Source organism: Saimiri boliviensis, chromosome 2 (assembly GCF_048565385.1).
Source record: "Saimiri boliviensis isolate mSaiBol1 chromosome 2, mSaiBol1.pri, whole genome shotgun sequence".
Lineage (NCBI taxonomy): Eukaryota > Metazoa > Chordata > Mammalia > Primates > Cebidae > Saimiri > Saimiri boliviensis.
Genome location: NC_133450.1, coordinates 187,332,772 through 187,360,010, shown reverse-complemented (window position 1 = coordinate 187,360,010; position 27,239 = coordinate 187,332,772). Strand labels below are relative to the sequence as shown.

The 27,239-nt window shown below is 38.0% G+C and overlaps 1 protein-coding gene across 5 annotated transcripts in view; it reads right to left on the bottom strand.

The window, feature by feature from the left end:
- UNC13B (unc-13 homolog B) overlaps positions 1-27,239 on the bottom strand; it is a 237,284-nt gene that overhangs the window by 142,884 nt on the left and 67,161 nt on the right. For all 5 annotated transcript variants that reach the window (XM_074395019.1, XM_074395017.1, XM_074395018.1 and 2 more), the window contains exons 2-6: positions 25,804-25,833; positions 22,787-22,886; positions 17,135-17,252; positions 15,909-16,032; positions 10,775-10,848 (exon numbers count right to left, since the gene is read on the bottom strand). In XM_074395019.1, coding sequence (XP_074251120.1) covers positions 10,775-10,848; positions 15,909-16,032; positions 17,135-17,252; positions 22,787-22,886; positions 25,804-25,833 — 446 coding nt within the window. The remainder of the gene's footprint in view (positions 1-10,774; positions 10,849-15,908; positions 16,033-17,134; positions 17,253-22,786; positions 22,887-25,803; positions 25,834-27,239) is intronic.

The window sequence follows — 27,239 nt, the reverse complement described above, 5'->3', positions numbered from 1 at the left end:
TGCTTCTTCATTCATAAGGTCACATGTGAAATAAGTCAAACTGCTTACCTAAGCATGTGGTGCAATATTTGGTATCTATAAGAGTTCCTCTCCCACTAGCACTGCAGTCTCCACCATCCCACCCACCACGACCACCACAAAAACAAATACCAGGTACTGAAGACATAAGAAAATATTCTATAAAAGGGAAGAATTATGTGCAATTCTTGAGGATGGGCTGGATTCAGAAGGTAAAAGAGAAAGGAACAAACAAATTAACAGGGGTACCCAGAGTCTGAAAGACAGAATAATTTGGTTCAGAGTCCACTGGAGAATTATAAAAACGTATCTTGACCAGGAACTTGCAAACATGAGATGTGTTCTCATCCTGACCTGGCCACTTATTCATAAACTATGAGATCCTAGGCAAGTCAGAACTTCTCTAAAACTGCCAACAAATGAGTTATTTATTCACGCAACAAATATTGATTGAATATCCACTATGTGCAAGGCCTTGTTCTAGCCAGAATTTGTAAATCAGGGTAAAAATTTGGACTTTTCTAATGTACTGAGGAGCCCTTTAGGGTTTTAAACATGAGAGGATTATGATATGATTATACTTTTAAAAGATCGATCTGGCTACTGTATATGTTGAACTGTAGGGAACACGAGGAAAAATAGAGTAATTATTGCAATAATCCAGACAAATGATAATGGTGTTGTACATAACAGTCTTATGAGTATCAGTGGTGAAGAGCATTTCAAATGGTTGGGATCCGAAATACAAAACACTTTTTGTAGACAAATATACTTTATAAGCAATAAAATATGGTACAAATATCAGAGGTAAACACTGTTATTACTAATTTCCATGGAGAACGATCAGAAGTCAGGTGCAGTGTAAACAGTATCATAGCACTAACAAAACTGCCAATCACAGAAATGTTTAAAACATCTTTTTTTTTTTTTTTTTTTGAGATGGATTCTTGCTCTTTTGCCAGGCTGGAGTTCAGTGGTGAGATCTCAACTTGCTGCAACCTTCACCTCCAGGGTTCAAGCATTCTTATGCCTCAGCCTCCCAATTAGCTGAGATTACAGGTGTGAGCCACCACACTCGGCTAATTTTTGTATTTTTTAGTAGAGACAGGGTTTCACCATGTTGGACAGGCTGTTTTTGGACTCCTGACCTCCAGTGATCCGCCAGCCTCAGTCTCCCAAAATGCTGGGATTACAGGTGTGAGCCACCATGCCCAGCCAAGTTCAAAACATCTTGCAGGTCAAACATCCACTCCAAAGTAACAAAAGGACTTAGTTATATATAATAGCCACTACAAATAATTATAATTTTTGAAGACAGTACATAGGCATAACCATGAGGAATCCCAAAATTTTAAGTATTCAAGAATTGAGACCTAAGAGATCAGAGTAGATATTTTCAGAAGCTACATTTAATGAATCTGTTCCAGGCCCAAAACAGAAAGCTGAAGTCCAACTAGAGTATAATTAATAATGTGAAGATGGCTAAGAAAAAAGCCACAAAATTTATTTACAAAAAACAGACAAGGATAGTACAAGAAAGGAAAATTACAGGTCAATTTCATTTATGAATATAGAGACAAAATCCTAATTAATAGATTACTAGGCCAAATCTCTCACATTTTATAAGTGTGTGTAATACTTCTATGTGACTATGTATGCATATGTGTGCATATGTATGAGTGTTAGCATATAAATGTACATATATCCTATCCAGGTGGACATTAAATGCTAGGACAGTTCAATATATGAAAGTCTACTTATGTAATTCACCATATTAACCAGATCAAAAGCTATATGATCTAATAGATGCAGAAAAAGATTTGATAAAACTCCATACTTTCTCATGACAAAAATCCTTAGAAAATAAGAAAGAAAATAGAATTTCCTTAATCTAATAAAGAGTAGCTACCAAAATCCATGGCAAACAGCATACTTTAAAACAGGCATCCCCAAACTTTTTACACAGGGGGCCAGTTCACTGTCCCTCAGACCGTTGGAGGGCCGCCACATAACTGTGCTCCTCTCACTGACCACCAATGAAAGAGGTGCCCCTTCCTGAAGTGTGGCGGGGGGCCGGATAAATGGCCTCAGGGGGCTGCATGCGGCCCGGCCCACGGGCCCTAGTTTGGGGACGCCTGCTTTAAAACTTATGAAGCAGTCTCCTTACAGTCAGAAGACAGACAAGGCTCTCCACTCTTACATTGTTAAAAATTATACTGGATGTCTTAGGCATTGAATGTTTCAAATAAAAGGTCATGAGAAACAAGAAAAGTCTGAGAAAATGTCACAGCCAAGAGAAGCCTAAGGAGACATGACAACTAAGTGTAATGCAATATCCTGGATGAGATCCTGGAACAATAACAAAAAAGACACAAGGTAAAAACGAAGGAAATCTGAATAAACTATGGAATTTTAGCTTTTTTTTTAGTTAACAATAAAATAAATAAATAACACTAACTCTTTAGTTAATAATAATTTATAAATATTAGTTCATTACCTGTAACAAATGTATTATACTAATGAAACTACCTTTGCAAAAATCGTAACTAAGGAAATTATGACAGTGAAAGAAATCAGATCTAACCAGTTCCATCTTGCTTCTAACCTTTAAGCTGTCCTTGTTCATACCTGGACATAAGCTGAACTAACTTTGGGAAGGAATTCAATTCAAGGTTTTGACTCTGAAACAAAATTGATAACAGCCCTTTTCCAAAAGGATTCCCTTCTTGCCTGGGGACCAGTCTGCCTTTGCAGGACTAATAAAACTAGCTACAAGATTAGAAATCACTTTAGCGGTCATGCAGCCTCTGACTCCAAGAAGTCTGAACCTTCCCAAATTGCTCTGGGAATAACATCACTATTGTAAAACCTAAGATCAGTGCTTGAGACATTTTGCAGACCCTGCACTAGATGGATCAGCTGACACCACTCAGACCCATAATCTGGCCCAACCAGTTCTACCATCCCACACAAGAACAGAAGACAGCAAGAAAAATTCACTTCTACCAGCTATGATTCCATCTATGACCTGACCAATCAGCGTTCCCCACTACCTAACCCCTACCTGCCAATTTATCTTTAAAAATTCTGATGCCCAAATGCTCCCAGACACTGATTTAAGTAATAATAAAACAGCGGTGTCCTGCACAGATGGCTTTGTGTGAATTACTCTTTTTCCATTGCAATTCCCCTGTCTTCATGAATCAGCCTCTAGGCAGCAAACAAGGTGAACCTGTTTGGCAGTTACATAAATGTAAGATGTTAATAATAAGGGAAATTATAAGATAAGGGGGGGATGGGATAAATATCTGCTCAATATTTCTGTAAATCTAAAACTTCTAAGGAATAAAGTCTGTTAATAAAAATATATGTATAAACAGGCCTGGCACAGCTCCCTCCTGTAATCCCAGCACTTTGGGAGTCCAAGGCAGGCAGATCACTTGAGGTCAGGAGTTCGAGACCAACCTGGCTAACATGGTGAAAACCCATCTCTATTCAAAATACAAGAATTAGCCAGGTATAGTGGCACATGCCTATAATCCCAGCTACTTGGGAGGCTGAGGCAGGAGAATCGCTTGAGCCCGGGAAGTGGAGATTGCAGTGAGCCAAGATCATGCACTCCAGCCTGGATGAAAAAGTGAGAATCTGTCTAAAAAAAATTTACATATATACATATATGTAATTTATATATATATATATTTATATATATAATTATATATATTATATACATATTATATATAGTATAAACAATTCAAACACTTAGAAAAATAAAGGGTAAGGATTGGAAGGAGAATAAAAACTTAAAGATGCAAAAGCTAGCTACATAGAAAATCTAAGGGAATCGCTGAACTATTAGAACTATTAATAAGAGTTGAGTAAGACCAGTACTTTAAAAAGATGAGCAGCAAGGCATTTACTTATAATAATAATGTGATAACCGATTAGAAAATGTAATTTTTAGAATGTACTATTTGCAACAATTAGGGAGGAAAAAAATCTAACAAAAGTAGTATAACACTTGTGTGAAGAAAAAATATCTTCCCCCCTATTATGGTCTGAAAGTTTGTATCCCACTGCCCCTGCCCTCACCAAAAATTCACTTGTGTGATGACACTAGGAGGTAGGGCCTTTGGGAGATGATTAGGTCATGAAGGTGGAGGCTTCATAGATGGCATAAGTATCCTTATAAAAGAGGCTCCAGAGAGCATGCTCCATTATATGAGAACACGGCAAGACACTGTCTATGAACAAGGAAATGGGCCCTCACCAGACAATGAATGTGCCAGTGCCTTGATCATGGACTTCCCAGCCTCCAGAACTATAAGAAATAAGCTTCTGTTTTGTTTATAAGCTATCCAGTTTGCACTGTTACAGCAATCCAAATAGACTAAGACATCCCCGATAGCACTTCTCACCTTTTAATACTTAACTATATTTATTATATTTCCTGCTTATTGTCTGATTCTGCCTATGTGATCCATGAGGGCAGGGATCTTCAACCTCTGATGTCTATCAGACACACAATAGTGCAGGGTACATGATGCTTAATAATTGATTTGGTGAATAAATGATGAACAAATCTCACCAATAAACAGGGAAATACAAATTAAAACAATTTCTATACTCATTAGATTAATAATAATTTAAAATCTGATAACATCAAGTGTCAGTAATGAAACAGTGAAGCAGGAAAAGGGTAGATGTAAATTGGTACAATCACTCTAGAGGACAATTTAGTAATATCTAGTAAGGCTGAACAGGGTATATCCTACAACCAAACAACTATTCTTCCAGGTATACACCCAGAGAATCTCTCAGATATAAGAACAGAGAAACAGGTTAAGAAATGTTCACTGCAGCATGCATTTATAGTTGCAAAAACCTAATTGTCCATGAGTAGGAAAAGTAATACAATGTGGTACCGTCCAACTCTATAAAGTGGTAGGTGCCCAAGTCAGTCTTGATTAGTGCTTCTAGGCCCACGGGGTGTATGGGAAATGTTACACATAGTAGAATAAAAAAGTTACACTCTATATTGTATTTTTAAAATGAATTTGCAGCAAGTTTGATGAAATCCTGGTAATTATTGAATCTTAGGGGTGGGTATACACATGAGCTTCCTCTTATTATTCCTCTATTTTTATGTATACTTAATTTTTTTCATGATAAAAATAGAAAAAGAGAAGAGACAGAAGCCAACTTGAAGAAACTCCCATTAACAAAGATGAGATCATTTTAGTATCAAAAAGAATGTCCAGCCTCGGCAACATAGCAAGACCCCATCTCCACAAAAAATTTAAAAACTAGCTAGCTGTGGTGATGTGTGCCTGTAGTCTCTGCTACTTGGGAGGCTGAACTAGGAGGATCACTTGAACCTAAAAGTTTGAAGAAGTAGTGAGCTATGAGTATATCACTGCACTCCAGACTGGACAACAGAGCAAGACCTTGTCTCCATAAAAGAATAATTGCAATGGGTTGAAATATATAATCAAATATACCAAAATCCATAAATACATAGTAATATTCCATTTAAAAAAGAAAACAACTTATTGGTCATCTTGAGAAGTTGCTGAGGCAACAATTCATTATTCTAAAAATAGACAAAGAGAATGTTTTTCTTTTCTTTTTTTTTCTTATTTATTTATTTATTTTAAGAGACAGTCTCACTATGTTTCCCAGGCTGGAGTACAGTGGCTATTCACAGGCACGATCCCACTACTGATCAGCACGGGAGTTTTGACCTGCTCCATTTCTGACCTGGGCCGTTTCACCCCTCCTTAGGCAACCTCGTGGTCCCCTGCTCCCGGGAGGTCACCATATTGATGCCGAACTTCGTGCGGACATCCGATCGGCATAGCGCACTGCAGCCCAGAACTCCTGTACTCAAGAGATCCTCCAGCCTCAGCCACCCGAATAAGCTGGAACTACAGACACACGTGAGAATGTTTTTCTTATACAGACTATACTTCGGTGAATCAAATAGCTAGTAAGAGAAAATTCATTTTTGTAGACAAATCATAGCTCATAAATGCCGAAGGGATAATATAATCAGAATATCAAGGCCAACCATGGTGGATTACACCTGAAATGCCAGCACTTTGGGAGGCCGAGGAGGGCAGATCACTTGAGGCCAGGAGTTCAAGACCAGACTGGGCAACAAGGTGAAACCCTGTCACTACAAAAAATACAAAAATTAGCTGGGCATCGTGGTGTATGCCTAAAGCAGGCAGACCACTTGAACCCAAAAGTTCGAGACCAGACTGGGCAATATGGTGAAACACCATCTCTACAAAAAATATAAAAATAAAATAAAGTAAAATGATTTAAGAGACATAATAGCCAAATGGGCACAACAGAGCTAAACAGATCCTGCTGACACCCTAATTTCTGGCTCCTGAAATGAAAAAATCAACTGTATAAAAATATCTTCTAGCTAATAAAAGAAACTGATAAGACTAGATATTGGATGACACTGCTAAAGTCAATGTGACAACGGCATTTGTTTAAGTATTATCTGTTAGAAATCTATACTGATATATTCATGGTGAGACAAAATAACATCTAGGATTGTTTTTTGTTTATGACATGGAGTCTCACTCTGCCACCCAGACTGGAGTGCAGTAATGTGATCTTGGCTCACTGAAGCCTCTGCCTCCTGGGTTCGAGCAATTCTCCTGCCTTCAGCCTCCTCAGTAGCTAGGATTACAGGTGCCCGCCACCATGTCTGGCTAATTTTTATATTTTTAGTAGAGACAGCGTTTCACCATGTTGGCCAGGCTGGTCTTGAACTCCTGACCTCAAGTGATCTGCCCACCTTGGCCTCCCAAAGTGCTGGGATTACTGGCATGAGCCACCACACCTGGCTGGATTGGTTTTAAAATACTCCAGCAAAAAAGGGAAGACTAACTCTATATTTTTTCATGTTTCAAAATATCCATAATAATAAAGTTTTTAAGTGGAAGAACAACCAAAATGCGATACAACTTCATACGTGCTAAGAATGGAAGAATGGATATAATAAAAAAAGACAGATAATAACAAGTGCTGACAAGGATATAAAGAAACTGAAACCCTTATACACTGCTGGTAGGAGTATAAAATGTCACAACCACTTTGGAAAATAGGCTGACAGTCTATCAGTTAAATAGAGTTACCATGTGATCTAGCAATTCCACTCCCAGTCATACCCAAGAGAAATGAAAACATATGTCCACACAAAACCATGTATATAAATGTTCAAAGAAAAACTGATTTGGAGTTGTAGCAGTATCCAAAGAGCACAACTATGAAGATACTAAAAAGCCACCAAACTATAAGCTTTAAATGAGTGAACTATATGGTATATATAAATTATATTTCAGTAAAACTGCTAAAAAGATAAACGGCATAGTGGAAGAGAGGATGAAAGATAACTTAGTGAGTGGCAAACCCTAGAATAAAAACAGAAAGCAAATCCGTAACAGCTGAAAAGTGGAAACAACCCAACTGTCCATCAACTAATGAATGAATTTAAAATGTACTACATCCATACAATGGAAAGTTATTTGGCAATAAAAAGGAATTTGTTTACATGCTAAAACATGAATGAAACCTTGAAAACGTTATGCTAAGTGAAAGAAAACAAAGGACCACATGTTATATAATTTCATTTTTATGAAATGTGCAGAATAGGTCAATAGAGACAGAAGGTTGATTAGTAGTTGCATAGGGCTGAGGAGGATAGGGAAGAATGGAGATGATGGCTAAGGGCACAGGGGCAATGAAAATACTCAAAATTGTGGTGATATCCACGGGCACAACTATAAAGATAGTAAAAGCCACTGAACTGTAAACTTTAAATGAGTGAACCGTATGGTAAATATAAATTATATTTCAAAAAAGCTGCTAAAAAGATAAACAGTGCAGTGGAAGAGAGGATGAAAGATGAAAACTAGGCCGGGCACGGTGGCTCAAGCCTGTAATCCCAGCACTTTGGGAGGCCGAGGCGGGTGGATCACGAGGTCAAGAGATCGAGACCGTCCTGGTCAACATGGTGAAACCCCGTCTCTACTAAAAATACAAAAAATTAGCTGGGCATGGTGGCGTGTGCCTGTAATCCCAGCTACTCAGGAGGCTGAGGCAGGAGAATTGCCTGAACCCAGGAGGCGGAGGTTGCGGTGAGCCGAGATCGCGCCATTGCACTCCAGCCTGGGTAACAAGAGTGAAACTCCGTCTCAAAAAAAAAAAAAAAAAAAAAAAGAAAGAAAGATGAAAACTTAGTGAGTGCCATGCCCTAGAATAAAAACAGAAAGCAAAAATCTGATATGCAGTTGGGAACTCCAAACCAAGAAACACTTTTATTAAAACTTATAAAATTCCTCAACATTTGTATGTAATACTTGGCTGTTAAATTGTTTTAATCCATTCTTGATTCTGCATGATGACACACAGTAAAGCGTATAAAATGAAAAGTACAACATGCTTCTTTACTAGGAAAGCAAAGATAATGGGAGTCTGAAAGGCTGAATACCACTCCACAGCCAGGCTCGGAAAGAACAAAAACGCAAAGGGTAAAGTAAATGCAAAGATAGTATGAATGTTCAGAGTCACTAAATGGAGTAGGAGGAACTGGAGCTTTCAACAAAGAAGAAAAGTGGGAATGTAGGTATGGGAATAAGAAGAGTTATACAGCTTAATAACAGAAAGCCTACCGAGAATAAAGGAGATAAGGAAAAACCCTGAAAAGAGTAGATGTTGCTTGTCCCAAATGCCATTGTTCATCTTTCATTTAATTCACTGTGGGTTGAATTATGTCCCCGCAGAAGATATTTTAGACTTCTAAGCCCAAGTATCTGTGAATATGGCCTTATTTGGAAACAAGGTCTCTGCAGATGTAATCCAATTAATTCAATGACTGGTGTCCTTATAAAAGCAGTGGAAATTTGGACATAGACACACAGTGACAGGAGAATGCATTGTGAAGATACAGACACACAGGGAGGCATGGGACAATGGAGGCAGAGATTAGAATGATGCATCTATAAACTAAGGAATAGCAAGGACGGCAAGCAACCATCAGACGTAGGAGAAGGGTAGACAATGCTTCTTCCTTGAGAGCCCCTAAACAGAGCTAAACTGATCCTGCTGACACCCTAATTTCAGACTTCTAGTCTCCAGAACTGTGTTAAAACAAATTTTGGTTGTTATAAGTCACCTAGTTTGCAGTACTTTGTTATGACAGCTCTAGGAAACTAATACAGTCATCAAACCACTGCATTTTTGGCTTTCTGTACCAGACTATGGATGTATACTCATCGTCAATCACCAAATCCAATAGCTCTGTTTCATAATTCACTTGTTTTAACATGTGACACTGTCAATAATTTCTGCCTTGAATCTCTTTTTATTTTGTTCCATGAATCTTTCTTGGTTATCTTATTCTCTCTCTTTAAGGTTGCCTTTTTTTTTTTTTAAGAATGGAGTTTCGCTCTTGTTACCCAGGCTGGAGTGCAATAGCGCGATCTCGGCTCACCGCAACCTCCGCCTCCTGGGTTCAGGCAATTCTCCTGCCTCAGCCTCCTGAGTAGCTGGGATTACAGGCACGTGCCACCATGCCCAGCTAACTTTTTGTGTTTTTAGTAGAGACAGGGTTTCACCTTGTTTACCAGGATGGTCTTGATCTCTTGACCTCGTGATCCACCCGCCTCGGCCTCCCAAAGTGCTGGGATTACAGGCTTGAGTCACCGCGCCCGGCCCAAGGTTGCCCTTTCTTAATCTCTTTTCTTTCTCAGAATTCTATGTTTAAGGTTTCCCAAGGTTTTGTTCTTGTTCTTTAATACTTTAATATGCTCTACTTGAGCAAGTTTTTCCATTCCTATTACTTCAATTGTTTCTAATATATTAATGAAGCTCTATGCCTATAGCTCTTTACCCCATTCAAACCTCAGCTTTGGATTATCTCATTAAATTGTTTATCAAAAATTTCTGCTGAAATATCCTCTGGTACTCAAAATATATCTTATAATCAGACCCATTTTTAGTAGCCCACATGTCGAAAATAAACAAATTTATCATCTTTTCCCTCCGTCAGCAATAACAAAAACCTTCTCCAATCCTGATGCCCCAGGTTAAGCTGATTGTATTCTCTTATACACACCAGATAAGACCAGCAAGACCAAACTATGCAATAGTTCCAACATCCTCAAAAATAAGACTAATAATAATAATATCCAAAAACCTGGGAAAATTAGCTGGGCATGGTGGTGCGTGCCTGTAATCCCAGCTACTCAGGAGGCTGAGGCAGGAGAATTGCCTGAACCCGGGAGGCGGAGGTTGCGGTGAGCTGAGATTGTGCCATTGCACTCCAGCCTGGGTAACAAGAGCGAAACTCTGTCTCAAAAAAAACAAAAAACAAAAAACAAAAAACAAAACAAAACAAACAAACAAATAAAAAACCTGGGAAATAGTACAAGAAAAGAAATGCCACCAACTCACAGGTGTAACAAAAGAGGACAGATTCCCTAGTACAAGCTCCCTCCCTCACAGTCTAGAGCCAGACTAGTGCCACAGTATGAGAGAGTGGGAAGAATAGAATAAATGGAAGATGGAACCTTCTAGTGACAATTCAGGCAATCTTCCAGTTACCTTTTTTCTTTAATGCAATTTCAATTATTTCATTCTCAGGATGACATGCTCTTGGGCCCCTCCCAGGGCAACCTATAAAGAGCAACAGAGATTTTCTCCCATCTCTCTATACTGCAAATAAGGCTGCTCCTACCTCATTGTCGGCTCCCAAGGCATTGAATTGCTCCCATTTGTAGGTCCAATATCTGGCTTCCTCCTCTGGGATATCTACCATTAAAAAAAAAGAAGAAGAAGAAGAAAAGAAATTATATCAGCAGGTAAAAAATCATCAGCAGATAATACTTTATTCAGACTAATGACTGAGGTCAGAAGGTGGTGGTGATGGACAAGTTTTAACCCGTGGTTTGGTTCTTGTCATGAATGTTTTGTTTACTCTTCACAAAAAAAACACCAATACAATGTACTGTTATTCTCATTGTTATTTTGTAGATGAAGAAACTGAACCTCAGAGAGTTTGTAAAATAATCTGGCCAAGGTCACAGTTTATAAAGAGATGAGCCATTAATCAAACCATGGTTTGTATGATTCCAAAAGGTACATTCTTTCTATGTAACTATACTACCTTCCCCTCAGCAAGACCAAAACCATCCAAAGAATTAGCTTAGAAGAAAAGTTACGCCGGGTGCGGTGGCTCAAGCCTGTAATCCCAGCACTTTGGGAGGCCGAGGCGGGTGGATCACGAGGTCAAGAGATCGAGACCATCCTGGTCAACATGGTGAAACCCTGTCTCTACTAAAAGTGCAAAAAATTAGCTGGGCATGGTGGCACGTGCCTGTAATCCCAGCTACTCAGGAGGCTGAGGCAGGAGAATTGCCTGAGCCCAGGAGGCGGAGGTTGCGGTGAGCCGAGATCGCGCCATTGCACTCCAGCCTGGGTAACAAGGGCGAAACTCCGTCTCAAAAAGAAAAAAAAAAAAAAAAAAGAAGAAGAAAAGTTACATGCTGATATATTGAGATGCTCAAAATTCAAAGGTTTTCTCCCCTAAAAAGTTAAAAGTAGAATTACCATATGACACAGTTCTCCCTCTTTGGGTTATATATACGAAAGAACTGAAAGCAGGATTTCAAAGAGATATTTGCACACCCAAGTTCCTAGTAGCATTATTCACAATAGCCAAGAGTTGAAGCAACTGAAGTGTCCACTAATGGATGAAAGAATTAACAAAAGGAGAGATTTACATACAATGGAACATTAATTCAGTCTTAAAAAGGAAGAAAATCCTGCCACATGCCATAATATGGATGAACTTTGAGGATGTTACGCTAAGTGAATTAAGTTCATCATAAAAAAAGATAAATATTGTATGATTTCACTTACATAAGGTAACTAAAGTAGTCAGATTCACAGAAAAGAAACAATGGTGGTTGTCAGTGGCTGTGGAGAGGAGGAAATGAGGAGTCGTTTCATGGGGACAGAGTTTCAGTTTTGCAAGGTGAAAAAGTTCTGGATATCTGTTCTACAACAATGTGAACGTACTTAACACTAGTGAACCGTACACTTCAAAATGGTTAAGATGCTAAATTTTAAGTTATGTCTTTTACCACAATTAAAATTTTTTTAAAAGAAGCTATTAAAAAAACACTCATAGGTTTTATGCCTGGAAAATATTAGATGCTCAAATATTTGTTAAGTGAGTCTCTAAGTGAAAATATTTGAATTTTTTAAAATAATGATATAATGGTATATCCTCATTTCCAAGTATTTTAAACTGACTATAACAACTTCTCCCCAAAATTCACCTTTCGAAAACATCAAGTATGACCATATAACCAGCACAAAAGAGAAACACTCAGGCAATATGGATCATGTCAACTTCAGAGACATTTAAACAGATACACTTTTTAGTAGCCCACATGAATAAAGCAAATATAGCCCTCTCCTTTCTCCTTTGTTCCTCCTGTCCAAAACTTCAGCTCCTTCCCTTCAACTAGCTCTTTAGCAATTGGTGACAATATTTCAAAGCCTTATTTAAAAAATGCACACATACACCTTCAAATAATCTACAATGTAATTTGTATAGCACTTTTTCATCCATATGGTACATCCCTAAAATGGTATACTATGCACCTGTTACAAAGAAGGAGAGTGGGAGGTGCAAGGTGGAAGAGGAGCTGCTGCTGCTGTGGGTCTATATGCTCCGATGTGGGATGATTCACCAAAATTTATTAAGTGGAAAACAGCAAGGCACACGGAATGTGTTAGAATATGCTACTATTTGCGTTTTAAAAAAAAGATGGTGGGGTGTGTGCGTGTGTGTGTGTGTACACACATATATAAGCATCTATATAGATATACAAGAAAGTATTAATAGTGGTAGCCTATAGGAAGAGAATGAATTTCTGAAGAGACTCTTCACTGGATAGCTTTTTAAACCATTGTAAATTTATTCCTGCCTCACCCCACAAAAATAGTTTTAAGAAGAAAAAATAAAGAGAGATACAAGCATGTTTCTCGCAGTGTTATTTATAGCAGTACAAACTTCAAACAACCAAAATACCCAACAAGAAGTGTTAAATGTATTATACAAATAGTTAAAATTAAAAGCCCAGGCTCTAGAGTCAGACCATGGCCAAAATACTTAAATACTCTCTGCCTTAGTTTGCTTATCTCTAAAGTGGGAATAATAGTTGGGTCTGCCTCAAAGGACTGAAATGAGGATTAAATGAGCTAACATACATAAATACTTAGTGACATGCCCACTGGCACACAATAATTTACCATAAATGTTATTTTATTATTATTGATGTTTTAAATAAAATCAACCACTAAAAGTAGAATAATGTCTATTTTATATAAGATTTATGACTGTAATTAGTGATACAAAAAGTAATACTACATTTAAAAACAACCATTTAAAGTCTCTGGAAATGGTCCTAAGTGCACACAGCAAATGAAAAAAACATTTATTCAAGAATATCTACTAAAATTTGGTGAAAATGGCTAATATCTGTGGTATCTGAACCAAAACTCACTCCCCTCGATTGCTTTTCCCTTCACTTGCAGCTTGGTCTACAGTCCTACATGAAAGTCTTCCTTTCTATTTTTCTGAAGTAATAGTTGTTCTGAGTTTAGTTCTTTCTGAGCTAGCTGGAAAATCATTCTTTTTTTGCTTAAATAGGATATAAGACACAAATACACTGATATCATAAAACAACAGCAATAACAATAGGATATGCAAATATCACTAATGTGAATGGTAAAAATTAAAATTAAGCTAATAACAATTAACTAAAACAAGATATCATACAAAATAAGCAAATAAAGATTAAAAATTGGGAAACACAAAAGATTGCCAAGGATGTACAGCAACAGGCACTCGTCAGATACAATTTATAAGAGTATAAATTGGTATAATCTTTTGGACAAGGAACTCAGTAGTATCCATGAAAAGTAATGATGCACATACCCTTTGATCCAGCAATTCCACTTTAAGAAATTTATTCTAGACTCAAAATAGGCAAAGATATACAGAGTTGTTAGTCAGCAGTATATAACATCAAAAAAAACTGAAAAAACCTACATGTCAATCAATAAAGGATTACTTAGATAAATTACGGTAGGCCAGGCATGGTGGCTCATGCTTGTAATTCCAACACTTTGAAAGGCTGAGGTGGGCAGATCATTTGAGGTCAGGAGTTTGAGACCAGCCTGACCAACATGGTGAAACCCTGTCTCTACTAAAAAATACAAAAAATTAACCAGGTGTGGTGGCACAAGCCTGTAATCTCAGCTACTCGGGAGGTAGAGGCACAAGAATCACTTGAACCCAGGAGGCAGAGATTGCAGTGAGCCAAGATTATACCACTGCACTCCAGCCTGGGCGACAGAGCAAGACTCCATCTCAGAAAAAGGGGGAAAAAAAAGAATGAATTATGGTAGAGGCAAATCTGTTCAGATGAACAAGATAGATCTTAAAGTATAACATGGAGCAATGTCCAGGATAAATGACTAAGTAGTTTGTAAAACACTTTATCAGTGTGTGTGTATGTGTGTGTGTGTGTGTGTGTGTGTGTGTGTGTATGTATGTATATTACACAGAGTATGATCCAAATTTTGCCAAAATAAATTTTTGGAAAAATATATGTCATATATGTTTCTGTCTAAACCAAAATACAAGAATGTCAACAGTAGTTTAACACTGGGGAAGGCAAAGAAGGTTAAAGGAACTGGGAAAATAAACTTTTAACTTCATTTTTTTTTTTGAGATGGAGTTTCACAGGCTGGAGTGCAATGGCGCGATCTCGGCTCACCGCAACCTCAGCTTCCTGGGTTCAGGCAATTCTCCTGCCTCAGCCTCCTGAGTAGCTGGGATTACAGGCGCGCGCCACCATGCCCAGCTAATTTTTTGTATTTTTAGTAGAGACAGGGTTTCACCATATTGACCAGGATGGTCTCGATCTCTTGACCTCGTGATCCACCCGCCTCGGCCTCCCAAAGTGCTAGGATTACAGGCTTGAGCCACCGCGCCGGGCCCAACTTTTAACTTCTTATCCATGTACATTTCCTTACTATTTGAATTTTTATCAGGAGCATGTATTGTGATTTAATTTACATTTTAAATTATTCTAATTATCAGTGCTCTTTAGTACTTAAATTAACAAATCAGAAGGTATAGTCACTTCAAGACAATAAATGCTTATTTTCAAAATAAATCTAACAAGCCAATATTTCATAAGTCATTATAACAAATAGTCATACAAAATTAAATGAGTTAAAGAGAATGTTTTTTAGTGTAGATTCTTTAATGAGCACCATTCTTTTTTTTTTTTTTTTTTTTTTTGAGACAGAGTTTCACTCTTGTTACCCAGGCTGGAGTGCAATGGCACGATCTCGGCTCACCACAACCTCCGCCTCCTGGGTTCAGGCAATTCTCCTGCCTCAGCCTCCTGAGTAGCTGGGATTATAGGCACGCACCACCATGCCCAGCTAAATTTTTGTATTTCTATTAGAGACGGGGTTTCACCATGTTGACCAGGATGGTCTCAATCTCTTGACCTCGTGATCCACCCACCTCGGCCTCCCAAAGTGCTGGGATTACAGGCTTGAGCCACCGCGCCCGGCCTCATTAATGAGCACCATTCTATATTCTGCTTTGCACCATTCCCTGGGTGAAGTGTTATGGGAGAAAGGGTAAAGGAAGACAGAATATCCTTAAAGGAGATAGCTGAGGTGACAAAATATACATTAATGAAACAACTAGCAAACAATTTCAAACAATATGGTAAAAATTATTAAATATTTTTAAAATTTTAATCAAATAGACTTACCAAAAGGCAACTCAAATCGTGTATCAAGCAAAATTTTATGAGGAGTTGGGTTTCTAGTTCCACAGATCTCATCATCTTTCATTAATGTCTCTGCCTCCAGTGTGGACCATTCCCCAGGCCCTTCCTAGGAAACAAAGATCTAAGATTAAAGTTTAATCTTTCCTGGCTCCCTTTTGGTTTGAGAGTCAGGTTTTATTCTCTGTCCTTGTTTGAGAGCTTCTGATAAGGCAAACATGCCACTGTCACCACCTGCCGCCACTGCATGTGGCTTCTGTTCTCCCTCTTTGGTAGGGAGAGCAGCTTTCACTGTGCTCAGCTCTGCAGGTCTAACGAGGACAGAATGTCTGGAGCAGCATACTCTAAAACTAAGACCTTTGTGGATCAATATTTAACCTGTACAGTTCTTAATGACTGTGTCACTGTTTCTAGTCAGTAAAAAGCTACTAACACTCCTGGCTAAATAGGAGTGAACTGGTGCTGCAATGAAAATTTACTGCCCATCTGCCTCAGGGAGTAGAAACTTCGCTATAAAAGAAATACAGAAAATAGAGGCAACTTCAACTTTCCCATTCCAAGAGAAAACTCATGATCCATGTTAAAACCAAATAGAATATGACAAATTTTGCCCAGGTCAAAAGTGTCCATGGAGAAATAACACTAAGTTATGATCTAGTCTAGGAAAGTGGGGCAAATGTTCAGTCCTAGGAGTAATGCATAGAGATTGTGTGAATACAGATTGCCAAGCCTGGTAGTTCCTTAAACTCTATTAGGGTTACATATAGAAGAAGGGCACTGAAACTAGTTCCTTGGAGACTGGCAACTCAAAGAAACAAAGCAGAGAATAGCCAGCCAGCTGGCTAAGGAAGTCTAATGGGACTCCTCCCAGGGCAGTGACTTAAAGGAGAACATAAAAACCACAAGTACCCTAAGTTAACATACACACAGGTGCACACACACACACCTCAGAAGGGGCTGTCTACCTGGTAAGGCTGAAGAGGTACTCTGGAGCCTGTGAGTTTAGTCACAGGACATAGAGTAGACCAGAATCAAATGAAATCATCTGAATCTTCAAGTGAGGTTAGGAATAGGCAGGTTGCATGCTCTCTAATTAGAAAGGAGGAAGAATAATCCAAGATGCATGGATGAATATTAGCTAAAGTGAAGCTAGCATGGGGAGAAGCATGGGCTAGGAACCATACTTCCAAACAGGCAATGCAATGACTGACCTCATCCGACTGACGAATAGTCTTCAGTGCAATCCACACAGTCCCCACCATGGTGTCCCAGATCAGTCCTTTGTTCCATACTTCCACACTTAGACCCAGGTCCAGGCGACTAATCTCACTAAAGGAAAGAGGAAAGCCCTTTGAGGAAAGCTACACAATATGAAAGAAACAACTGCATCCCCTGTTTTGCTAAACTTTGAATGTTTTCTCACCAATATCCTGTCTTCAGGGAAAATCAAAATTTTCCAGAATGCTGCAACCATTTTTAGGCTCCAAAAAACCAATCTAAGGTATACATAGAAAACTGCCTTTGCTACAGTTATATAAGTTCCAGAGACCTGTTGTATTACATAGTGCCTCCAGGTAACAATAAGGTATTGTACACCTCAAAATTTAAGAGGGTAGATTTCATATTAAATGTTCTTAACACACATACAACAAAAAAAGGAGACACAAGTAAACTTTTAGACATGATGAATATATTTATTACCTTGATTATGGTGATGGTAACCAAGTTTATACATATGTCTAAATTGTACACATTAATTATGTGTAGTTTTTTATATACCAACTAAATCTCAATGAGGATGGGGGGGAAAAAGAAAGAAAAATGCCTTTGTCTATCCGTTCTTTCCACTTTGGAGATAGAATCATGATTAGACTAGTGCAGTTTCACAAAATATGAGGCCAAATAATGAGGACATTATTGCCAGGCCTACCTGCCAATTTTCACCCATAGGCAACAGTTTTATATGTTTTATTGTTAACTAACACTGCTTCAACTTAAACCATGCACTGCATACTGGAAACTTTTAGGAAAGGTAAGTCTGCTTTACAAGGTTCATGAGGCTGGGCATGGTGGCTCAAGCCTGTAATCCCAGCACTTTGGGAGGCACATGGATCACCTGAGGTCAGGAATTTAAGACCAGCTTGGTCAACATGGCAAAACCTGTCTCTACTAAAAATACAAAAATTAGCTGGGCAAGGTGGTGCACACCTATAATCCCAGTTACTTGGGAGGCTGAGGCACAAGAATCACTTGAACCCCAGAGGCAGAGCCAAGATCGCACCATTGCACTCCAGCCTGGGTGACAGGGTCAGACTCCATCCCACCCAAAAAAAGGTTGGGGGGAGGGATTTATGAAAGGGAGTCCAGGTAGAAGTAGGGTCCCTGAGAACATATAAGTTTGACAGAAACACGTTGTCAGAGGCAAGTGAGGGGCTCTAGAGTGTGCTAGTTCATACCACTCAGTCCCTGGAGGACTCATTAATCATTATTAAACTAGGCACTATCACTTATAAGTAAAATCATTACCATGGGATGATAAATATAATGATTTTCCTATAATAATAACCAGGGGAAAAATTTCAAAAAGAAATCATTCCAGAAAGAGCCAGATAAGCACTCTTTAAAAGCAGTGCCATACATGGTAGAATATCTGCTTGGAAGGACTAACTCAAACATAATCCCAGTCTTAAACTAGAATATGCAAACAGTACTTGTGTTAATGCTAAAAACATTCTTCAGGAAGCTCTTATTGAAACACAAGTTTACTTGAGGGGTAATACAAGAAAGATGAGAAAAGACCAATTCCAGCAGAGAAAGCAGAAAGGCATTCTCAGGAAAACAACAGCTATTCATCAAAAGTAGAAGTTTCAAGTTTGTACTTTAGAGAAAGCTTGGGTTCTTGTTGTACTATAAATGTTCTCAGATTCACAGTTTGAGATATAGAATTACAGCCATATAATTCATGTCAGGTGTTGAAAATGAATAAAGCAAAGAAAATTTGTCTCTTTCATATAAATATAGTATAGCATAGAAGGTACTAATTTATTAATTTAATTAATATTTCCTGAGCACTTACAAGACATATGACTTGGTGCTTTGGAGAAGAAACGTAATATAGGACTCAAGTTTTCTGTCCAAAAACATCTAAGCTATCTGGAGAGCTGTTCAATGCCACAAAGTAGATGAATAAACCTAGCCACTAAGTTACAGTGTTCACAGTGGGGAAACTAAGCTTTTTGTCACATAGTTTAATTCAGTCTCATTAAATAATTAGTCTTGGAAAATACATGTAACATTCTCAAATCCATCAGACTTATCCTTCATTTGAATATGGAATAGAAAAATTGCTTGGGCCAGGTGCAATGTCTTATGCCTGTAATCCCAACATGTTGGGAGGCTGAGGTGGGAGGATCACTTGAGTCCAGGAGTTCGAGACCAGCCTGGGCAACAAGGCAAACCTCGTGTCTACTAAAAAACAAATTTTTAATTAGCTAGACATTAAAAACAAAATTTTAATTAGGCACTACAGACATACACTAGGAGGCTGAGGCAGGAGAATCACTTGAGCCGAGGAGATCAAGGCTGTAGTGAGCCGAGATGGTGCCATTGCATTCCAGCCTGGGCAACAAAGTAAGACCCTGTCTCACAACATAATAAATTTAAAAAAAAAAAAGAAAAGAAAAATTGCTTGGGGATACATATGTAATATTCCCATAGCAACTCCCAAATAGCATCTCCAGCTTACAGACAGAAGAAATAGCCAGAGGTCTTTAACAGCTTGACTTGAACAGATAAAGAAGAAAATCTGTTCTTCGGAGAACTCTCTGGGGAGAAGGCCCAAACAATGAATATATATTCTCTAAGAAGCTTCTCATCTCACCTACATTTGCTCAGCAGGCCCAGCTAAGAGAAGTCTGAGAGCTCTATTTATGCTTCAGACCTAGGACCCTAGGGAAGTTTCTTTTCTGATAATTAAATCAATCAACAATATACATAAACATGTGTATAGAAGACTCTGGGCTATACAAATTCACACAAATGGTAAAGATGCCCTTACTCTTAAGAAATGAACAATCTAGGCCGGGCGCGGTGGCTCAAGCCTGTAATACCAGCACTTTGGGAGGCCGAGGCGGGTGGATCACGAGGTCAAGAGATCGAGACTGTCCTGGTCAACATGGTGAAACCCCGTCTCTACTAAAAATACAAAAAAAATTAGCTGGGCATGGTGGCGTGTGCCTGTAATCCCAGCTACTCAGGAGGCTGAGGCAGGAGAATTGCCTGAACCCAGGAGGTTGCGGTGAGCCGAGATCGCGCCATTGCACTCCAGCCTGGGTAACAAGAGCAAAACTCTGTCTCAAAAAAAAAAAAAAAAAAAAGAAATGAACAATCTAGTCCTAAAAACAAGATATGGAAATATTAAAAACAAATAATATAAGAAATACCAAAATGGATATTAGATATTGCCACATAATACATCATGGAGAAGGAAAAAGGAGAACAGAAGACAAGGAAACCAGCAATGAAGTTTCCAGTGACAAAAGAACAGGGTAGTAGACAGAGTTCTGCAAGGAGTGAACAAAAAAAATAATAAATATAATAGGACAGGATAGGAGGAATAAGGAGTAGGAAGAGCAGAAAAGTAGAGAAAGTAGCTAATAAAACCCACATGTAAAAGAAGAGAGGGCAAAATTCACATAGCATCTCAATGTGGGAGACAGGGAAGAAAATTCACACATATCACAGCAGGGTTGAAAGGGGAAGTGCTATGGGAAATTGGAAAATAAACACATAAGAATAAGGCTAGCTAGGCTGATGAGAGGCTCCAGAGATCACCGTGCTTTACATGACAGGAAGAGTTATAACTGGAAGTAATGGTTATAGTGAACTGGAAGTGCTAGGATACCAAAGCCGGGACTATGGCTAACATACTGGCATGGAAAGAGACTTTTATAAACCATAAGTAGCTGACTCTGCACACTGCATGTATAAAGAAGGAAACAGGTGCTTACTCCATTGCTGGTTTCCTGTCTCACAGGTCTCATGTCACTGTCGCTGAGAGAGGGAATATATGAGGCTTATATAATCTTGAGAGACAGGCAACCAATAAGAAACATAACACCATTGGCCTTCTTCTGTTTGAAGCCCAGTTCTCCCTCAGTTTCCAAGACACCATTATCTCCTGGCTCTCTTACCTCTCTGTTCAATCCTTTTTAGTCTCCTCTGTTCCCTCAGTAAATGCTGCTACTCTCCAGCTTCTACCCCAGTTCCTTTACCACCATACACATTCTCTCCCTAAGCCTTCTCATCTTCACCTATGGCTTCAAATGACCAAAATATTTCTCCAAAGTAGACGTCTTCCCTGAGTGCCGGCTTCAGGTTTCTAACTATCTTCTGTACTTCTCCTTCCTATATGCCCTATAAGAATCTCAAATATAAGATTGTCCATAACTGATCTTATATTAATCCCTATCCTAATGACTGGCATACCACCCACCCCATCTTCCAACCAAATCTTTTGGTTCTACTTACTGAAGATCTTCTATTCATCCTTTTCTATGTCTTCTGCTATTGTCCCAGCCCAAAACCTCATAATCCTTGCCTTTAAGTATCACAATAATGGTCCTATAGGAAGCAATATAGGCCAGATGCAGTGGCCCACACCTGTAATCCCAGCACTCTGGGAGGCCAAAGTGGGAGAACTCCTTGAGCCCAGGAGTTTGAGATCAGCCTGGGCAACATAGTGAAACTCCATCTTTACAAAAAATACAAACATTAGCCAGGGTGTGGTGGTACATGCTTGTAGTTTCCACTACTCAGGAGGCTAAGGCAGGAAGATTGCTTGCGCCCAGGAACTAGAGGCTACGCTGAACTATAATCATATCACTGTACTCTAACATGGGTGACAGACTGAGATCCTGTCTTAAAAAAAAAAAAAAAAAAAAAAAAAGCAGCAATATATTAAGAGCCCAGAGGATTGGAAATGTCTCCCCATAAAAATAATAACCATCCCTATGTCCCTCTGAGCTGCACTATAAAACAAGAAAATCGATTTCAGTTCAGTTTCAAATATCACAGCAATTTCAATGCTTTTTCTCATTCAGCCCCTTCATGCCCACCTCCAACTCCCAAAAAAACAAGCATAATCTTGTGAGAGAAGTAAACCTTTACAGATAAGGAAATTAGCATCCTAGAAAGCTAAATGATTTTCCTAGTTCTTGAATATATTCTATACTTTTCTCCCCTTTTCTAGAACAGGGACAAAAAATTCCCGAAATTTAAGGGGAGGAAAGAAAGAAATATCAAGTTCTTAAAGCCAAAGTTTAAATCATAATATACTAAACTTTGTGGTACACAAGAAATTCTACTAATATTTATTCATTTTAATTAATTAAATATAGGACATTTTACTCCATAAAGCAAAAGGATTATAAGCACAGAAATCTTCAGCCTCTGAAACAGATGACTTAGGTACACACAAAGATACAGTCTCTCACATGCATGGCCACATTCCTTCAAGGAGCCTTCTAAAAATCAAAGAAAGATGAAGTTATGTTTAATGTCATGCTAAATAATTCTGACCATTGAGAAAATCTGACTATGTAGTATTTTCACTGACACAAATCAATTGGGAGTTTACCTGCATTATTATTCATCTCTAAGAACAAATTACAAAACCACGAAAAAACAAAATTTCTTTAACTCACTTATTTCTATAACTCCACAGTTTTCAAAAGGGTATTTAACAGTACCAGTACATTTTATAAATCTCAAAAATAAAAAAATTTTCTAATTGTTTCATCCAATGCAATTATCTTAAAAAGATTATGAAATGTGTAGGCACACTGCTGCTGCAGAATACTTACAACATGAAATCCTGTTCCCAGGAAGGCTGATCACCACGAACTGCTACAGTTGTACTCTTCACATTCTGAACTTTCAGGGTCACATATGTGTTAAATTTATCTTTGAAAAAAAATGCAAAATGGAGACATAATATTTAGTGCTCAGATTGTTAACCAATCTCACAAAGGTCTTGGAATTAATATAGAAATTAAAGTATTACATACGCAAGAAAAAAATGAAGCTATATATTGTACAATATAGCCTCATTCAAGACATAGTAGAGTTGCTAAAATTATAAAACTACACACTATCTTCAAGAGCATAATCTCAAATACTGTTTTCTGAATTTTAAGAAATTGTATCTATGACCCAACAGATATGCATACACACTCTAAAACTGAGACAGATGCATGAATACAAGATATGATAAATTAATATTTTCTTTTCTAATTTATTTAATCTATTTCTATGGAAATCCTAAACTACTAAATTGATTTTATAGCTCACTTGCAGTCTAGGGGGCAATATCCAAATCTAATTGATCTACTAGGAAAGATAAGGTACATAAATTTAATAAGATGTAGAAAGAGATAAGTACCAGAAGGAAAAAAGAAAAAGTGGTAAGGAACTGCAGAGCTGTTGACTGGGGCAAGAATTAAGAAAAGATCTTCACAAAGAAAGTAGATTTCAATCTTGATCTATTCGGTTTGGCCTAAAGCACAAGTTACAGAAAAAGAATTTTTTTTTTTTTTTTTTTTTTGAGACAGGGTCTTGCCATGTCACCAAGGCCGGAGTCCAGTGGCACGATCTTCACTCACTACAACATCTATCTCCTAGGTTCAAGCAATTCTCGTGCCTCAGCCACCCAAGTGCTGGAATTACAGGTGTGCACCACCATACCCAACTAATTGTTTTACTAGTAGAGATGGGGTTTTACCAAGTTGGCCAGGCTTGTCTCAAATACCTGACCTCAAGTGATCTACCCATCTCAGCCTCCCAAAGTGCCGGGATTACAGGCATGAGCCACTGCACCTAGCCAAAAAAAGAAATATCATCACAGAGTTGAGAAAAGGAAATTCTCTAACCTGAGAGTACAAGTTGAGTACTAAACAAAGGTGGTGGCCTGAAACTTCAAACTGAGGCATCTCACCTGATGCTTTACTATAGCACATTTGGTACTTGCTAACTACATCCACATCAGCCATGATTAGGGGCACTGAACTGAGGGTTTGCTTTTCTATGTAAGAAATTAATCCTAATTTAATAAAAGGAAAAAATAGCAAACTATCACTTTTGACTCATCAAACTGGCAAACATTGCTTAACATGATTACCTAATGTTAGAGAAGATGTGAGAAAATGGGATCTGTCATACGATTTCAGCTGAAGGTAATCTTTTTTAAAAATATCATTTAAAATTGTGTAGTTTTATACTTATCAACATGGAAAACTTATAATTATATTAAAGATATATGAAGATAAAGGCCCATGGAAGGAGAATCTCCATCCATATCCAGTAGTAGCACCACTGCAGTAGGCCACTGAACTATGTTTTATATCACATTATTATTGTGTACTCCACCCCTAACATACTGACAAGAACAAGAGTAAATAGACCAAGAGTAGCCAGTCCATGAGCTGGCCAAAAGCTGAAACCAACCTGATTCCTTCTCAAAGATTTTAAATAGGGTAAAAGGATAAATATTGACAATTGGTGGTTGGTGCTGAAGCTAGAAAGAAGGGGTATAAATTCCATTGAAGCAGCTATTATGGGTGCAAGATGGGTAAGCATAGAAAACCAGCTGGGAGAGAAACAACAGAGTGGATTCTCAGAAAAGAGAAGTCCTAACCCAGAGCCAGCAGAGAGAGTAGTAGGCTCAGAAACTGCTTTCATTACTGTTGCACCCAAGGTCCAGTTTTTCAGATTTTCCTGGGTTCCCAAGCATATTCATATATTTCCAGTAACCTCCCAGCTCCCCTCTCTTCTTCTCCAGCAGTAACCAGAGGAAGTCTTCCTAAGTGACATTCAAAATTGAGGAAATGCATATTAAAATATGGAAATACCAGTTTTCATCTTAAGATGAACAAAGATTTTTAAATTTCATATTTGGATGTTAATAAGGATTTGGGAAAATAAATGTTCACCACCTTTTGTTCTCAGTATACATAGTAAAAACCTGCAGAAGAACAATTTGGCAGGAGTTACCAAATTTTTTAAAAATATATATACCTTTGACCCACCAATTTATTTCTGACTCTAGTACATAGAGACATTTGCAAAAGCAAGCAATAAGAAGTGCACAAGAACACTTATTGTTTGTAATAGCAGAAACTTGGGAACCTAAATATTAATATTAATCGATCAGGGACCTATTAATCAGGGCACAAATCTACAACAAAATTCTGTATAGCACCTTAAAAGAATGAACTAGACACACACACACACACACACACACACACACACTCTCTTACACTTTCATGATGTGTTGCTAGGGAGGAAAAGCTGGTTGCGTAAGGTATGTTTCACATGGTCTATTTGTATATTTAAAATTTTAAGAAATTTTATATATGCTCCATAGATACACATACACATACTCTCAAACTGAAACAGATTCATGAACTGCAAGACCTGATACACTGATATTTCAATATTTATCCATTTATTGTCAATATTTATCCTTTTACCCTATTTCAGACTTTTTCTGAGAAAAATTGTGTAGTTTTGTACTTATCAACATGGAAAACTTATATCTGAGAAAAAGTCTGAAAATGTATATCAAAATCTCTAGATATATTTTCTGTGAAAAATTCTGAAAAGGTATATTAAAACCTCTGGATATATAGTTATTATTGAGAAGTAGAATTGGGTTAGCCAAGGGGTAATAAAACTAATTTTTCACTAGATTAATGATTTCATTAATCTAGTGAAATAATAAATTAAATTACTGAATTTGATCAATGAATTAATGATTTTTAAAAATTGCTTTAAAATAACAGAAAATACAAGAGGAAAAGATTTAATAGAAGGCTAGCCTTACCTGGTGAACCCTGGAATTTGGCCCTTTTAACTGCAAGAGAAAAAAGAGGATACCATGAAGAATATTTCCAAATTCATTTTACTTGAGCAACATTTCTTGGGCACTATGTACCAATGTTAGAGTTAGGTTTAGATTGTTAAATCTAATCCTGGAGGAAAAAAAAAAAGCTGAGACTTCTGATTAAAACTTGAAAGTCAGAGAGAGCCCTTAAAAGTCAATCTAATCTCATATCCAATGCAAAAAATCTCTGTTCCAGGCTCCTGACAACAAGGTAGAGAGATCTAAATTACTCCTGTGGCAGGCAGCCAGTTTCATGTGAGCTGTCTTCCAAAGGTTTAAGTTACAAATGTTCCTTATTTAAAACCCATCATAGAAATCCCCTCTATTCTCTTCACGCCAAAAGAAGAGCATAACAGGCCAGATCCAGATAATAACATTTAAAACAAGAATGAAAAATAACTTCTTTCTGAAAATAAGCAGATATTAAGAGGAACTCCTGTCAATGTGATCATACAGTGCTGTTTCCAAAAAGGCAGTAGAGAACTACACAGGAAAGAATCCCACACTGGAGTGCACATGCTAGTTCCTGGGAAAGGCCAAAGACCATACATGTAGGAAAACTGCTAAATTCCAGAAAGCACCAAATAACTATCAAAGAAGATGAGGGCTACCTGCCACACGGGGAAAAAAGATAAAAAACCCTAAAACACAAAACCTGGAAAGGATGCTTAAGGGTGTATGTCTGCCATTCTCTTTATCCTGCATTGCTACTGAAAGCTCCATCTTAACTAACATCTAACCCTTGCTCAATACTTCTAAAAGGGGTCATTCTGTACCTTTTACAAGGTCCTCTTCATTTTCAGACAGCATTTTACTAAAATCTATTCTTTTTATTGAAACAAAGTCTATCTCTCACTGGAGACTGCCTTTTGTAGTCCCATTTCAGTTCAAATACTCTTCCCAGCTGGTGTTCTTTTTCATAAATGTGTGAAGTACATACACATCTCTCTGAATGGCCTGGCTAAAACTACCTTAAAAAGATTAAGCTCTATAATTACTAATTGGTCAATAAGCATAAATTTGCCATTATGCTAGTTAACCATATAGTGATAATAACGGTTCTGTGATGTGACACCCTATTATCAACGTGACTGGATTGAAGGATGCAAAGTATTGTTCCTAGCTGTGTCTGTAAGGGTGTTGCCAAAGAAGATTAACATTTGAGTAACTGGACCAGGAGAGACAGACCAACCCTCAATCTAGGTGGGTATCATCTAATCAGCTGTCAGTGCAACTAGGATAAAAGCAGGCAGAGGAACATGGAAGGGCTAGACAGGCTGAGTCTTCTGGTTTCCATCTTTCTCCTATGCTGAATGCTTCCTGCCCTTGAACATCAGATTCTGAGTTCTTCAGTTTTGGGACTCTTGGTCTTACAC